The following is a 17,273-nucleotide window of genomic DNA, read 5'->3' on the forward strand; positions in this document are numbered from 1 at the left end:
AAAAATAAAAAAGGAAAAGAAAGCATGTTACCATCTAACGGTGGCAGGCTTGTCCTGGGAAATAGTTATTTAAATTAAAAAAAGCATTACAAATAAATTTAAGAGAACAATTTGGGTGCTTCCTGTTAGGTAGGTTGCTTAGAACAGATAAAGAAGCAGTTTTTATTTCAAATGCACAATACATCAAAATAGGATTTTTTTGTGAAAATAAAAATGTACTAGCGGCCTTGCACTCTTAAAACAGTTTAAACACACAAGGAGGATAACAAATAAAGATAAGGAAAAGGGAAAAAAGAGCATTAGCAAATAAAAGTATTGGCCCACCTGCCTCGTGCACCTGCGATGAGGAAGAGCAAATCCCATCACTGACAGAGCAAGAAAGCCAATGGCTTAAGCGGGTTTACCCATGGCCCCATGTGTATGCTTTGGGGGATGTAAATAAAATATGAATGACAGTTTTTTGGAAATAAGTGTTGTTTTCCTCCGATGTGCATTGAAAGTTAAGAATTTATATACCTGCCTGCTAGGTAGCAGATGTGCTGTTCTATTGAAATTATATACACTTTTTTTTAATAAATACAAATTGTATTGCGTAAGACAGACACCTTTTGGAGTCAGTATACATATTTTTTCTCTTTTTTATTTTCGTGGCATATGCTTGCCACAAAAAGTAAAAAAAAAAAAAATGCCTTATGTAGGACGGTTTAAGGTCCACTGAGCTGATATGAATTGGTTCGCACAGCTGCATACACACGTGCATAAGTCACTGATAAAAGCACCAGTGCAAATGCCGCCCTTCACAGCTGAGCCCCTGCTCCGGTTGGAGGACAGGGGGAGAATGACGTTTTTAGTAGTAAGAAAGTAACAGCTCCTGAATTGTTGCTTGCTTTGCTATTTATGATAAGCAATAAATGTAAAACTCCCCTTAAATGAACATTGAGAGTTTTTCATGTAGAATGTTATAAAAGATAATTGTTTACACACTCCCTTTGCGGCCAACAAAAACGAATTAGCCTGCCTTTTTGGTTAAACATTAGTTACATGTATCTGTAAAACATTATAGTGTAAGTGTAGCATGCCATTAGACAACCTTTAGCAAAGTGAAATCCTGTCACCAACGCACCATCCTTTGTTTGAAGCGGGAGTCCGAGTCTAAGTGCCACTTGACACCTGACAGAAGAAGACAGGGTCTGAGATTCCAAAGGGCTCGGGAGGAGAGGGGATGCCAGTGTTCAGGGCCATAGCGGGCACCGGGCAATCCCCCGGTGCGCCGCACAGGTGGGGGCCGGTTTACCTGCCAGTGTTTAGTGTCTCATTCAAAGAAGGGGAGGGAGAGAGCTGCAGATGTTTGCAGGCGCCACAGTTGAAGGTGATACAATATTTTTTGGTTAATTTGAAGCGCCTCGAGGTGATTTAGCACACAGTGCACGCTGTATCACAAATGTGCACTCTGACTTAGATCTTTCAGGAAGGGTGTTTGAGAGGGACCTAAGAATAGCTGAATACAAACAAGCTGCAAGGGGCAGGAGGTGTTGTTCTGGGAGGCACAGGAGATTAAGTGAACTGGAAGCATCAGCGAGGACAGAGCAAAAGACAAAGTAGTGCTTTTAATGAAAACATGTGGCCCATAGTGAAAGGATTTGTGTAGCAGGGTCAGTCTCCAGGGCGAAACAAAAGGAGGGACTTCTAAGTGTATTAACCTATGACTATCCAGCATTTCTAAAGGAACCAATAAAAACATGAGCTTTTTTTGAAGCCCATACCCTAGATACTACAGGTCTCTTAGAGACAGCACATGCAGCGCATCGCTGCCTAGGCAAGACCTAAAAAAGGACTTTGATGTATCCAGCACTAATGCATATATATATATATATATTTTTAAGTTGTTTTAGGCCTGGCTGCATTATAGGGATTTTTGAAATTAGTTTTAGCCTCACTGCAAAGTATCTGCGCTGCTGTAAGCATGGCTGCAAAACATCGCCAAGCCAATAGTTCTGATAGGAGAGACCTTTTGGCTTTACCAATGCTTGTTTTGTTTGTGGATACATACCTTGTGTGTTGGTATATGTCACGAGGCAGGGATATTTGTACATATCCTCTCGAATTGTTCATGTGCTAATCCATTTCTTTTTTCTTGGCTTCTGCAGGAGTTGGGGTGTTTGCTTCACCTACGGTACCTGGTTCGGGTTAGAGGCATTTGCTTGCATGGGACACACCTACAGTGATGGGTATTTTTCACATTTGTTTTAACATGTAATTATCTCTAGGCTGACACAGAGGAGATTGTCAGCTCTATTGAGTTCAGTGCATTGTTTTAAGTGGCGTGAGTTGTGTTGGTGAGGGACGACCTGTTCAAGGTATTCAATTCTCAAAACTGAGAAGGGTAGTGATTGTTTTTTTCCGATCGCACGACTTTCGGCTTGTGCCAATATATTTATCAGACAAATTTACTAAACAAATACTCTAGTTATGGTGCTAACTGCTACAGATGCCTCAAATTACCCAATATGCATCATATGCAATGGTGAAACCACCTCAGTGAACTTTAGAAACAGATGTACCAGAGCACTCAACATATAGTGATTAAATGGTGTTGTCACTACATACATTGTAATCTCAAAAATATAATCAGAGAACAGGAGTCAGATTTTTTTTACAGAAGCTAGTAATCCAAGAAAGAGCCGACATGTGTTTCGTCACACAGGTGACTTCTTCAAGGCTAAACAAATTGGTGTTATTGTACCGAGCCGTAGATCAACAAATCTAGGTCAGGAAGATATTCTTAAAAGTCAGTCTAGAGCTGAAATTTCATCCATAGATCCTCAAAGGTGTCTAATTGTGCCAAACCGTAAAAATATTTTTTCAAAAGTTTTACTGAGTACCCCGGTAGTACTCTGTGACCCGGCTTATTCCAGCCGATAGCTGAGGCTTCAACCTCACCTATGGAGTATATGGTTCCTGTGCTTTTGGTTTGGGAGTTGGGAAGTTCTGAGCGGCTCAGACCAGGTTCTCACTTGTTTAAGACAGGGTGTGGGCGCATGTTGCTTCCTGGGAATAACTGTGGTCCTCAGAGGGCTGAAGCCATGTAGCTATATTTCAGACATTAAAAAGAAAAGAAAATAGGGTCTGCCAGCAGCCACTGTGGCTGCTGTGTGGAGAAACAGAGAATTGCTTCTGTGGGCTTGACTGAAAGACACCTGCTCTGCTGTATAAGTACTCTAGAATGGTGTTTTGCAACCTCTGTCATACAGCTGGGTCCATAACCAGCAACATAGAATTTTCTCTTGGAAACACTTGGGGCAGATGTCTGTGTGCAAAGGCAGCAGGTTTCCGGTGACCTGCCTCATAAGTGTGTCTGTGCAGAGGGAGAGGTGGGTGATTAGGTAACTTTAATTTTACATCTTTGTTCCAGTGACTCGGATCCTCAGGTGTTCAGTAGGGGTTGATAATGACATAGGAAATTACGTCTGAGCGTGCGTGTGTGTTGTGTGTGTGTTGCTTTGTCTCTGCCCCTATCTGTGTTTTATTTTCAGTGGTGCATCAGGAGAAGCGACACCTACATTGACCGACTGTTTTCCCGTGTAACTGTTTCTCAGGTCTGCATGCAGTGAAGTGGTCTCGGCCTGCCAGTTTTTGCTTTCCCACCAAATGGCAGATGGCGGGTGGGGAGAGGACTTCGAATCATGCAAGCAGCGGAAATATGTGCAAAGCAGGAACTCGCAGATCCACAACACATGCTGGGCCCTACTAGGACTGATGGCTGTCAGGTAATGTCTCCCCATCCACACAACCTGTCATGACTCAGAATAGTCAGGTACTTTGTTGCTCCACATCTACAAACTTCATTCCTGCTGAAACCCTTCGGGATTGCCGGCCAAGGTTTACTGACTCCACCGTATAGTTGCTGCCTTCCACATGAGCAGCCTCCCCAACATTTGTGTCTTTAACTCACGTAACTAGAACATGTTAAAACAAGAGAGTAGTTCCATTCTAAAGGTAATGTCTGTATATGTCCGGGAGCTCTTCCTGAAGACACATCAGGTTTCAATGAGAAGACTGTGTAGTGATATAAGGATTGGGATGATCGGATTGACTCATCGAGTGCTTTCAGAGGCACGTGTTTCACCTTTCACAGAAGCAGGTCTCAATTTAGGAAGGCGAGTCCAGCTTGGACATAACTAATACCCACACCAATGCCTTGCAGGTCTTCCTCCCAGTTGTATTGTTTTTGTGTATTGTCTCCTTCCCCCTGGCTCTTTAAGTGAAAAGCAACACATGAGACTCGGGGTCACCTTGGAGGCCCTTCTTGAATGCTCTGTAACTTAGAAACAAAACCCTGAGAGCAAGACCAGTCAAAAACCTTCCATTCAACATTTTAATTAAAATGGTGCATTTTACAGTATGCTTCAGCCAGTCAACTTAACAGCAAGGACGGTGGGATTCTCTTTATTTGTTCCAAGTTTGATTTATAACATACTAAGAGATAGTCCAGAAGTCCAGAACCTGGACTCAGCATCTCATTGAGAAAGTCAGGCACGCCCTTTGTCAGCCACGCAGTGAGAGTATTCTCCTAAAGCAGCTGGAGGGCCTGCAAAAAAAGCAAATCTCCTTTGGTGCCCATCCCTGGGGTTCCACATGCGTGAGATGGCACCTCGAAGTTGAAGCTGTCCATCTCGTTGGACTTTATGCCTGCTTACATTATCTGAATGATCATGTTTGTGTCTAGAATTGAGATGGTTATTAGTTGTATTTTACATACGTTAAATTTATTTTTGGGTTCGAAAAAACACACTATGCTTTCTCCTCTGTACTGGACCCTAAGAAAATTGACATGCACTTCCTTAGGAATATTTACAGACAATTCCCAAGTGCCCCTCATGTCCCTCTGCTAAATAAAACACCTTTCGTGCACGTAATGAGATTTAGAGAGTGACTATAAATGCAATTTCAACCAACTAGAGCCACCACTTCAGACGTATCTATTCCGTTGAGCTCCCAGTTCGTGTAGACATTGTTTTGCTGTCTGCTTGTTTGTGGGAGTCTTTCGGTGTCCACACTTATTCTGTGTGTTTGTGTCAATGTTTGATGCTGTAAATCTCACATCATGTTCCTGGACAGGTTTCCAGATGTTGCAGTTCTTGAAAGAGGCATCCGAGTTTTGATTGACAGACAGCAAAGCAACGGAGACTGGCCGCAGGTAGGACAAAGTGACACCCGAGATACTGTGCTGGGCCATCTTGATGCGCATAGATAATTGCTACAGCTTGTAGGTGATGCAAAACGTGTTGATATTTTAAAAAATTAGTTTTTTCTAACCTGAAACTTGAAAAGGGTTCTTCCAGTGCAGAGAAAAAAGAGTTATCTTTCCCATTCTGCATCACTAACGACAGCGGCGTAGGAAAGGGGGTGTGGTGGGCCCAGGGTGTCATCACTGAGGAGGGTGACAAAATATCAAAAATATTAGTTTTTAAAATGAAAAAGTTACACTGGCAACTGTAAGTATCTTATTTTTCCTACTTTCTTTAATAATTTCAATATGGGCTGGGGGGGGGTGACAAGAAATTTTCCACACCGGGTACCACCTGACCTTGCTACGCCACTGACTATCGATCACCAGCGGTAGGAGTTCCAGAGTGGTCCTTTGTTTCACGATGTCTGCTTGGGTTCCGAGCCCGGCTGTGACATCATTACCAGATAGGCCCTTTAAGGATAACTGTGTAGTGCCATGGTGGGGAAGAAGACTGGTACCGGATGAAATAATAGGTGAATGCCTCTACTACTAACTTACCTTTGTAAACAAGTTTTGTGTTTCTCTTCAGAAATCACCAATCGTAAAGTCCACAAAAAGTAAACGACTTAACTTTACGGACCCGGTTTCGTACTCACTGTAGCGCCTTACAGCTCGGTATCAGCCAGGTAACACAGTCAGCAAGTGCACACTTACAGGAGTGATCTCTCTGTTGAATAACTAGATATCACACTTAGCGTCAGTTCAAAAGCCAAATATCAAACACTTCTCAAGAGCACTACTGCCCTGCAGCCACACATCACATGCATAGCAAGTGGGCTACTTACTTCCCTAACCAAATATCACATTCAGTAATTGAACTTTTTTTTAAAAACAATTCTTTATTGGCATTTATAAGAATATAGAGATTTAGCATCACATAGGAAAGATACACATTATAGATATGTAGAGTTCAGTTTCCTTAACAAAGCACTCTTTTCATCCAATAAACAGCAACCAACTACCCCACAATAGCATTACTCCTGAAACTGTTGACATAAAATCCAGCCATATGGAGGATCTGTTATTCTCTTATAGACATTGCAATGATAAGAACTCTATCACCCAAATCATGACTCAAATTCTCATAATTGCAATGTATGCCTAGGTGCAGTTGCTTGATTGCTTTATTCTGCTGTCTCCTGTGAAACCCAGAATGGGCAAAGTATCACACGTATTTCAATTTGACCGACGCCTTTTCATCAACCAAATATTACAATCCTCTCAAGTACTCTAATCTTCGTCAGGTGAATGTCATTCTACTCTCTTCCCTAACTAAATACCATGCTCAGATAATTCACTACCCCTCTAAACCACGCAGATACTAGCCAGGTTCCTAACAAGTGCGCTACCTTCTTCGCTTACCAGATAATAGATGGATCTCAAGTGCATCACCCTTTATCAGCTGAACATCACGCACTGCTTCCTTCACAAACCAAATATGGCACTCGGCAAGTGCGCTGCACCGCTTTCCATGCGCAGTCTTGTATTACCGTTGAAGCAGCATGTTCAAGGCAAATGCTCAAATACGAATTTTTGGCCTTGCTATTGCTTCTTAACCTCTTCGGTGCTCAGGACGGCCCCCGGCCCTCCGACATCACGGTGGGCATGTGCTGAGGACGGCTGGGGGCCGTCCGAATCCCGCCCACTTATTAATTCTCCCACACAGCGGGAGAATTCGCGCAGCGCTGAAGGGGTTAAAGTAAATAATTATATTTCATCTACCTCCTTTTAGCTCTGAGATTTTCAAAATGTCTTGAAAAGTAAAAAAATTAATTATCTCAAGGAGGTCCCTTTATGCTCATCTCCCTCTTCTGAAGAGGTCCGTTTTTGGTGGCACCTCCCTAAAGAAGACACAGATTGCAATGCTGCAGTCAAGTACAGACTTTGACAGATACTTAACACTTCTTTCTGTTTTCCCATTAGGAGAACATCTCTGGAGTCTTCAACAAAAGCTGTGCGATTAACTACACATCCTATAAAAATATTTTCCCCATTTGGACCTTGGGACGCTTTTCACAACTGCACTCCAAGAGCCGATTGGCTGGCAAGCTGAAGACCTGACTGGTCAAAGACTAACACAAGTGTCTTATGGGCTGAAGGAAGAGGCGGCACTCGAAAGAGGACATGCATAGTGCATATTCAGTGTTCTATGTCAGAAATGATACATTGAGAAAATACATCAGGTGGGATGGTGGCTCCAAGAATGGCTGACCACATGTTAGCGTGGAACAGGCCGATTTAATTAAACAGATGCACAGAATGGCAATACCAAAACCTGGCTCTATGCCATACATACCGATCATGAAATGGGCCTCACTATACATTTAATAATTATCCAAAAACCTCCTCTCCCCTCCCCTAAGCAACCCTTCACAAACCAAACTAACCAAAATTCCATCACACACTCATAACTCTGAAATCCCTGCATCCATCTGTCGTGCTTCCTCCACAGTTGCTATCTCATTCCATTCATAAACTACCCCTCTAACCCCCCAAACTTCGACTGGGTCTCAACATGACTAATGTTTTTTAATTAAACTCTTGTACAAACCGCCACGCACCTGCTCATGAAAAGTGACAAAAACTAAATGTTTTCCTACTTGTGCACCAACCTTATCAAAGCAAAATTTGGGAGGGTGGGTGGGGAAAAGCTCTCTCTGACTCTTGCCAACCAGGGTGCACCCAACTAAAATGGCACCCAATACTGGTATCCCTATCTCAAAAACCTAGATAACCCTGCCCCTGCACCCCCTGGGCCAATCACTATGCCCCTCTTCCTCTGACTCTACCATCCACTTGAAAATTCCGGGAGGGTAGGGCCTTTTGCTCACCCTCCCAAAACCCTTACCAGACGGGATGGTGACTTCAAGAACGACTGACTTCATGATAGTGTGGAAAAGGCCGCTTTAATTAAACAGGTGCAGAGAATGACAATATCAAAACCAGGCTCTAAATCATACATACTAATCATAAAATTGGCTTCATTATACATTTAATAACTATCCAAAAACCTCCCCTCCCCAAGCAACCCTTCAAAAACCAAACCAACCAAAATCCAATCACACACTAATCACTCAGAAATCCCTGTATCCATCCATCGTGCATACCCCACTGTTGCCAACTCGTTCCATTCATAAACTTCCCCCCACCAAACTTCAAATGGATCTCAACATGACCAATGTTCTTTAATGAACTTTTAAAATTAAACTTGGGTACAAACTGCCACCAGAAGCCTCCCCCCCCCTCCCACCTAGGTAACCGACTACATCCCCACTGGCAAATGCATAATTTCAGCTAGAACATTCCTTACAGAAAGTATAATTCCACCCTGTAAATCGATAAATGAACCCATCAGCTCTAAAAAATTCCACTGCCTCATACTTGATAAACAAAATTTCCGAAACTCCCTGTTTCTTTTTTGCTACGCCCTGTTGATGGCCCCTGGTTTATCGGCCCCCCTCCATACTTTCCTTGGCATGAGCTCAGTAAATATCACTGTTGTGCCTGACTATGATGCCTTGATCTCCAACAAGTCCTCATTGACAGCCTTTACTAGCGCCGGTCCTTTCAACTGCACTAAGTCAATTTCCCTTAGGTGCACCAATAAAACGTCCGGGCAAGAGTAGCCCTTTATCAATGTCTTTAACTTTGGCACAGCTCGTGCCATTGCATGCCTCCTTTGCCAAACCATCTTACTACCATATCAGGCAGTGCGAGCTGTCTTTCTCCTCCCCTGGACTTGGCTAGCCTCGCTGCCCACAATACGAAAGAGTGCCCACAGATTCAAACCTCAATATGATATCTTTATGGGCTTGCAAGGCAACCTAAGAGAAACAAGCACTTACAGTGCAATAGGTCTCGCATTTCCGAGAGTGATCTATTGGCATTGTAAATGATACTGCCTTTTATTTATGCGTTTATAAAACCTGCACGCATATATTAAAGGCATCGTCATTTACAATTCTAATAGATCAAACTCTAGCAAATGCGAGACCTATTGCACTGCAAGTGCTTGTTTTAGGTGGCATTGGTTTTCGCGCTCAGGTTTGAAGTTGCAATGCTCGCTACCAGCACAGGTCTAAAAAGCCAGCCATGTTTTGTTGGGTCCATACCCAAGACAGACTGTCCATGAATAAATGGACTGCCTAAAAAAGTAATCATGAGGCCATTAACATCTTGTAAATCTATAATTTGTTCACGGGCATGCATAACGTCTGGTTATTATAAGGAAAAATCAACGTGCCTTTGAGCTCCAAAAACAAAAAGAGGAAGAACGACACTCTCTGCAGTGACCACCGTAGCTGCCTCCGTAAGTCTCCAAACCAAACAAACTCGGTACAAAAAACCACATAAAAAACTCTATTGAAGCATTCTCCTCCTACACGCAGATAAGCTATATCCACTGCTCAAACACTGAGAAAACAAGTCCCCGCCGGGCCGCCGCGCTGCCTGCGACGACCCGGAAGCGGTTGGGAAGCCGGCCAATCACAGCGCGGCCCCAACCGGAAGTCCCGCCCCATCGCGGCGAGAGACAGAGAGAGCTGCCCGAGGAGCCACGAAGGCTCCGCATTGAGTCCCGGTCCCGAGATGGGGGACCGGGTGAAGAGCGGCCGGGCGCATGGGGAAGGCGGGGCTCTCATGTGGTGAGAGAGCCCCGCAAAGCGCTACCGCCGCCCGAGATGCAGATCCGCCGCCGAGCACCGCCAGAACAGGTGAGTGTGTTGAGTGAGAGGAGGGGTGAGTGGGGGTGGGGTGTATGCGCGTGTGTCTGTTTGAGTGTGTTTGTGCGTGCGTCTGTCTGTCTGTGTGCGCTGTGTGTCTGATTAAGGGGGGGTGCGTGTGTGTATATGCAGTGTGTATGGCTTTCTTTGTGCGCATGCGTGAGTGACGACGTGCGCGCTCACGAGGTACAATCTCGGAAAGAGAAAGCGCGTGCAACATTGCTGTCCTCATTCCCCCAGAAGTAACAACATAAGTCGTCTCGCCCTAGACAGCAAAGCTTCGCTTTGCTTTCGTCTAGGCGAGACCTAAAAAAGACTCATGTTTCAAAAAACCCATCCTAGATGCTGATAACAATCTGCGCGCCAACGCCCCAGATGCTTAATTTCCACCACCGTCCAACCCCTACCCTCAGCCTCTGTCACCATCCCAATTCAAAATGAATGCCTCCCAAAATCCTGCACCCCATTTACATACAGAAAAACCTCTCCACTTTGTTCGCCTTGCCTACTCACAGCTACCCACCAAGCACAGGGGCAAACCGTGACATCCGAATATGCTCAAAAGGACACGCACATACCCCTCCCCAAATGATCTGTCTTAGATTTTGGAATCCACACCTGAACAGCCCCTTCAGCCATCCTGACTTCTCTGTAACCCGAACTGCCCAAAAAATAACCACACCACACACCATAATAACTGAAAACCAAAGAGTCTTCCATTCATCTCGACAAACCCTCGGTAACGTGGCAACCACTTTATTAATTGATTTTATTTATTTTGGAGTTTTATATAGCGCTGGCCAGACCCGAAGATATCGGAGCGCTTTACAGCATTTGTCGAATAACAGTTGAGTAAGCCAAGAGTGGGACAGTAAACACATTGTTCAACGATGGGTTTTATATCAGTAAAAGTCCTGTTGCATACGAATGCAGCGTAATCGTGGGGGAGGTAATATTGCGGGCAAGAGTAAGATGCTATAAGAAGTTGGTCTTATCATAGTGACTAGATCAGGGGTCTCCAACCTTTTGTGTAGTGAGAGTTACTTCTGGTCAGTGAAAATCGTTGTGAGCTACTAAATCCCAAGCAACTCGCACATTTTTCCGAGAGACCCCCCACGCCCAGTTTCATTGACTTTAAGCCTAGTTTCTTCAGAGCCCATACTGTGATTTGAACAAAATACTTAACAGTTCCCTGGAAACACTGAAAGGAATGATGTTGAATTTGTGTTGTTAAGAAGCTTCAAAATCAATTACTCAGAGACAATCAATCAGTGAAATGTTACAGATAAGACAAAGGACAAGAAGGTATATGAGTCACAGGTCATCCATACTAGTAGGCAGCATAGTTTAAAAGTGCTTAGTCAGGCAACGCAAAATTGAAAGCATAGTTTTTAAACCAGGTTAACACCAAGGTTGGGGGATTCTAAAAATAATTGATTTCTACCCAAATGAACCTATTTTGCAACAACTGGGGGAAATCACAACGGTCCAGCCAGCTTATACCTTGCTGTTTTCATGCAGCTCTTTGATAACAGTTACTTGCTCACTGTTATACATTAGGATTTTAACTCATAAAGAGCTAGCAACAATATAGTCTCTCTGACCAAAGTAGTAACCCACCTATTTACATTACATTATATATGCATTTTGTGATCTGCACCTTCTTTGCAGCAGGCATTTTAACCCTCTGTGCTACTTTACGGTGATTAATAACTTCCTTTGCAAGTTTACAGATTATTACACAATCTCTTGCTTTGCTCTCTCTTTCTAAGAGGTACATTCTTCACTCAGTTTGACATTTTTGTTGTTGGCTGAAATTTGCTGTAGGCCAGCTTTACTATAATATTGGCGCCCCCACTCGAAGTCAGCACCTGGTGGCACCTACAGCCGGCCCTGGTAGCAGCACAGTACATGCAAGGACTTTTAATTTGAACATCAGCTGCCACTGTGCTTTAGTACTGTTAAGGCAGATGTAAAGCATGGTGGCAGTCAATGTTAAAATCAAAGGTCCGTGCATGCTCGGAGTCAGAACAGCTTTCACAGTCATGCAATGGCAAATATATAGCGTGGTGTAGTAATCAGTGAAAGCCTTTCACTGATTACTACACTGCGCTATATATATTTGCCTTTGCATGACTGTGAAAGCAGTTCAGTGCAGGCAAGCACCTTGGATTTTTGTGTTGGCTGCCACCGTGCTTTATAGCAGGAAGATTAAAAGCGCTGTAGCAGCACAGTGCAAGCAAGGACTTTTAATTTGAACATCGGGTGCCACTGTGCTTTATTACTGCCTGTTAAGGCAAATATAAAGCACAGTGGCAGCCGATGGTAAAATCAAAGGTTCGTGCATGCTAGTCTAAACCAGGCCTGCTTTAAACGGCTTTCACCATCATTCAAAGGCAAATATATAGCGCGGTGTAGTAATCAGTGAAAGGCTTTCACTGATTACTACACTGTGCTATATATTTGCCTTTGCATGAATTTGAAGCTGTTCACTGCAGGCAAGCACTGGCTGCCACATTGGCTGCCACCGTGGTAACGTTCAGTGCCTGCAAGGACCTTTGATGTTAACTTCGACTGCCACCGCACTTTATTCCGGCTTAATGAAGATATAAAGCACGGTGGCAAGCAATCTTAAAATCAAAGGTACTTGCATGGACTTTCACTGACTAATCTGCTTTCACTGACTACTACGCAAAGGCAAATGAAAGCGAGGTAACGTCAGTGTAAGCGGATTAGAGCAGGCAAGAACCTTGCATTTTACCATCACCTACCACCACAGCATCGGCCCAGTACCTGAAAGGACTTTTAATTTTAATGTTGCCTGCCAATGCGCTTTATTACCGAAGGCAGATCTAAAGTGCAGTGGCAGCTGTGGTGACACTCTAGTTGTTTTACAGGGCGGGCACCGTGAACAGGAAACGGAAGTGCGGCCATTTTGTAAGAGCTGCGATTACGAGTCGGTCGGACTTTTCCCCGGCGCTCGGAAAAGAATAAAGCAAATTTAAACGCACCGCCAGTGTCTGGAGTTATTAAAACACATAGAAAGCCACCTTAACAATGGCGACGAGAACGTGGGATGCCGCGGCTGCTTGCTGAGCAGCGCGCGCGTCGCTGGACGGCCCACGCAGTTCCGAGCGCGGCAGGGGGGGGGGGGCGAAGAGCCCTGTGAGGGAAGAGGTGCCCCGTGAGGCAAGAGGCTTCCCTCTCCAACCGACAAGTGCAGGACACGTGCGCAGGACCCCACGCAGGAGGAGGCACTCAAGCCTCCCAGCCATAGCTACACCTGTGAGCCACGGGGGACCTGAAAGCAGTGGGACCACTGCTGACACAGGGGGAACCATCCGTGAAGGGACAAGACTGCCAAAACAATGGGTTCACGTAGCGGTGGTGGCAGGAGAAGGAGCAAGATTAGAAGGCAGAGCAAGATTGCAGGGGTGCAGCCTGTTCCCGGAAGATCTCCACTACACGCCTATATAAGAGTGGAGGGAGGCCCCAAAAGATCAGCCTTCAACGCTCCACAGCGCAGCCCGGACTCCCCAGATGCCTCCTGAAGAGAGGAAGGAAGTCCTGTCCCCGCACAAGAAGGCAGACTGGAAGAGAGGCAAACCCCTGGAAGCCCACCAGGCGTCATCGCGCAGCAGAACCCGGTCCAACGCAACGCAGAGAGAATGTGCGCGCAATCATCCTCCCTCACCAACTTAGTTCCATTCTTACCTAAGAGGGGTGAACCAGCAATGCCTTGGGAAGACTGGAAGCGGTACTTCCTAAACTACCTATCCGCCCCAGAAGAAGAAAGCGAAGGGGCGTAATCAAGTTCCAGGAGGAAGAAAATACTTCTCCACAACCTAGGCCCAGAAGGAATCAGAGTATACGACAACCTAGTGAAGAAAACCAGACTTCCTACAGACACAGATGAGTTTCAACATGTGATCGAGGATCTAGACGTGCACTACCGACCGGTAGTATGCAAAGCTATAGACAGATGCAACTTTTTCCAGAGGAAACAAAGCGGGGGGGGATCGATCGACGAGTATGTAGCAGCGCTGCAGAAACAAGCGGTGGCGTGCAAATTTGGAACGCTGCATGACGACCTGATCAGGGACCAGATCATAATGCATACTTCCAACACAGCCATCCAAGAGAAGTTTCGGGTTAACGGTGATGCTCCTCTCAAAGAAGTAGTGGCACTAATAAAGAGGATGGAACTGTTGAAGAGGTGCGCGGAGGCAGCGAGGAAGGAGACAATCAGCAAAACGGTGGTATGCAAGGTATCACAAGGGAACAGACCAGCAAAGACCCAACAAGCGGGACCCCCCCCAACGCACGGTTCCAGAAGAGATACCCTCAGAGAGCAGCAGGAATGCAAAAAATGCAACTGAACAAGGAAAATTGTTACAGGTGTGGAAGCCAAACACATGCCGGCAACGGCAAAGTCTGCCCAGCCTTCAGGGCCAAGTGCTCGTACTGTGGCATTATGGGACACTACGAAAAGGTGTGCAAGCGCCGACCAAGGAAGACGGAGGTGAAGTACGTAGCCCAAGACGGCGAAGAGGAAGAAGAAATACCAGGAGAAGAAGAAGAAGAGGATGTCTTGTGTATAGACGACCAGGTACTCGGAATAAACCGCAAGGGATCCAAGAAGCCAGTACTACAAATGATGATCGGTGGAGTAGAAATCGATATAGTGACGGACTCAGGTTCCCCATACATGATAATTCAACGAGCAGTGTGGGAAAGAGACTTCCAACACAAGACAAAGGCAAGCTTAAGTGCCCCGGACATACACCCAGTCACGTACACAGGCGAACCCATACCCATGGTAGGGTATTGTCCTCTCACGTTCGAATTCAAAGGGCGGACAGCGGACGGCAAGCTGTACGTTGCCAAGAAGGGTCCTTTAGTCCTGGGATGGATTGATCAAGGTGCCCTAGGAATTAAACTCAACCCCGGAGGAGTCAACCAGGTCCTAATGATGGGCACAGAACAAGAATACAAGGAGGACATGTGGAAGAGAGAATACACGGAGGTCTTCAAGGGAACCATAGGTCGGATGACCAAATTCACACACAAAATACTCTTAAAGGACGGAGCACGACCGGTAAGCCACAAGGTCCGCAACATACCATTCCGAAGCAGGGAGGCGGTGCAGGAAGAACTACTACTCCTGGAAAGGAGCGGAATCATTGAAGCAATCGAGAGTGCCGAGTGGCTCGCGCCTCTCGTCGTCGCGCAGAAACCCAATGGGAAAGTACATCTGTATGTAGACCTAAGGGAACTGAACAAGAACATATGGGTGGACAGGTTCCCGCTACCCCGGATCAACGAGATGCTACCTAAAACGAAGGGGATAAAGTGGATCTCTCATCCGCGTACCATCAAATTGCTTTACATCCTTCGTGCAGTCACCTAGCATCTTTCATAACACCGTTCGAATGTTATAAATTCCTTAGAATGCCGTTTGGACTAGCATCAGCTGCAGCGGTGTTTCAAAAACTCATACATAGACTGTTCCAAAAAGTACAAGGAGTGCAATACTTCCAAGACGATATCCTCATAATGTGAAAGTCAAAAAGCGACCACGACACAAAGCTACACTCCGTGTTATCCATACTGGAGCAAAACGGGCTCACAGCGGAATGGGCAAAATGCAAGTTCGGCATAAGATCTGTGACGTACCTGGGTCATGAGATCAGTGAGAAGAGAATAGAACCGAAGAGAGCGAACGTGTCAGCTATCAAGGGCGCACCTACACCAACGAGGAAGGAGGACGTTCGCTCGTTTTTAGGCATGGCAGAATTTTACAGTAAATTCATCTCTCATTTTGCGTCCAAGACCCATCATCTAAGACACCTCTTGAAGGAGAGGAGCACGTTTAAATGGTCCAGCGAGGAGCAAGCGGAGTTTGACGCACTGAAACAAGACATCTGCAACGCCGTACCCCTCAAAGGATTCGACCAAGCCGCCTTGTCCATACTGACCACTGACGCCAGCGACAAGGGATTGGGGGCAGTGTTGATGCAGAGATCACAAGAAGGAGAAGTCAGCACGGTCAGCTTCGCCTCAAGGTCTTTAGCGCCCAATGAAGAAAAGTTCAGCTTGATAGAAAAGGAGATGCTGGCTATGATATGGGCCATGGAGCGGTTCAGACAGTTCTTATGGGGCTCCAGCTTCTTGCTCCGCACGGACCACAAACCACTAGTAAAGGTTCTCACATCCAGCAGGCACTCACACGCGACACCATGCATAGCAAAGATGACCCTGAGGTTACTGGATTACGTATACGAAGTGGAATACATTCCAGGAAATAGAAACAAGGTGGCTGATTTTTTAAGTAGAGCGGTGGCTATGGAGCAGGTGGCAGACCAAGAGCCCTCATGATGGGAAGGCTACATGGTGGTGTTAACACAAGATCATGAAACGGTGATCAGTGCAAGAGAATGGGAGGAGGCATACACGCAAGACGAGACTTTGGAGGCAGTGAAAGGCTACGTGACACACGGGTGGCCGGACAAGAAACACCTAGACAGCCAGCTGAAGAAATTCTGGGAAATGCGGGAACTGTCGATTGGAGACAATCCAGTATTCTTGCTAAGAGGTGACAAGGTGGTCCCCCCACAGACCTTGGTGGATCACCTCTTAACTATTCTCCACGAGGGACACCTCGGAATAATGAAGGCCAAAGCCAGGGCAAAGCAGGCCTACTGGTGGCCTGCGATGGACTGCCAAGTGGAAAGACATGTCCGAATGTGCGAACCATGCAGCAGGGCAGACAAAACACAGGTCTTACTGAGGCCACCCCTGGGAAAATTCGCAGTTCCCTCTAGCCCATGGGAACTGCTATCGGTGGATATTCTAGGACCCATCCTGAATACCAACGGGGTGCCGAAATATGCCATAGTATTGGTGGACCGGTATTCCAAATGGCCGGAAGTGGAGGTGTGTGAAGTAGTGGGCACGGAAGCCGTGCTTTCCTTCCTAACCTCCACGTTCTTGAGGGAAGGGATCCCGAAAGCGATCACCTGTGACAATGAACCGCAGTTTGTGTCCGCAAAATGGGATGCCTTCATGGTCCGCAACGGAATAGAGGTAAAACACACCCCAATCTACCACCCAGCAGGAAATGGATTGGCAGAGAGGTTCAATAGAGTGATAATGGGGTCAGTGCAAGCAGCGATAAGTGCAGGACAAGATTGGGAGAAGGAGCTCCAGAGGATGTTATTGGTGTACCACATTACCCCTGCCTGCACAGGATATAGCCCCTT

General features: G+C 45.8%; 1 protein-coding gene across 1 annotated transcript in view; it reads left to right on the forward strand.

Annotated features, from left to right (window-relative positions):
- Nucleotides 1–7,351, forward strand: part of LOC144824194 (lanosterol synthase-like) — a 227,102-nt gene extending 219,751 nt beyond the window's left edge. Inside the window, exons 17-20 of the mRNA XM_078683350.1 lie at nt 2,148–2,228; nt 3,597–3,767; nt 5,119–5,197; nt 7,214–7,351. Coding sequence (XP_078539476.1) covers nt 2,148–2,228; nt 3,597–3,767; nt 5,119–5,197; nt 7,214–7,351 — 469 coding nt within the window. The remainder of the gene's footprint in view (nt 1–2,147; nt 2,229–3,596; nt 3,768–5,118; nt 5,198–7,213) is intronic.
- Nucleotides 7,352–17,273: the final 9,922 nt, after the last annotated feature.

This window comes from Lissotriton helveticus, chromosome 3_1, assembly GCF_964261635.1.
Source record: "Lissotriton helveticus chromosome 3_1, aLisHel1.1, whole genome shotgun sequence".
NCBI lineage: Eukaryota > Metazoa > Chordata > Amphibia > Caudata > Salamandridae > Lissotriton > Lissotriton helveticus.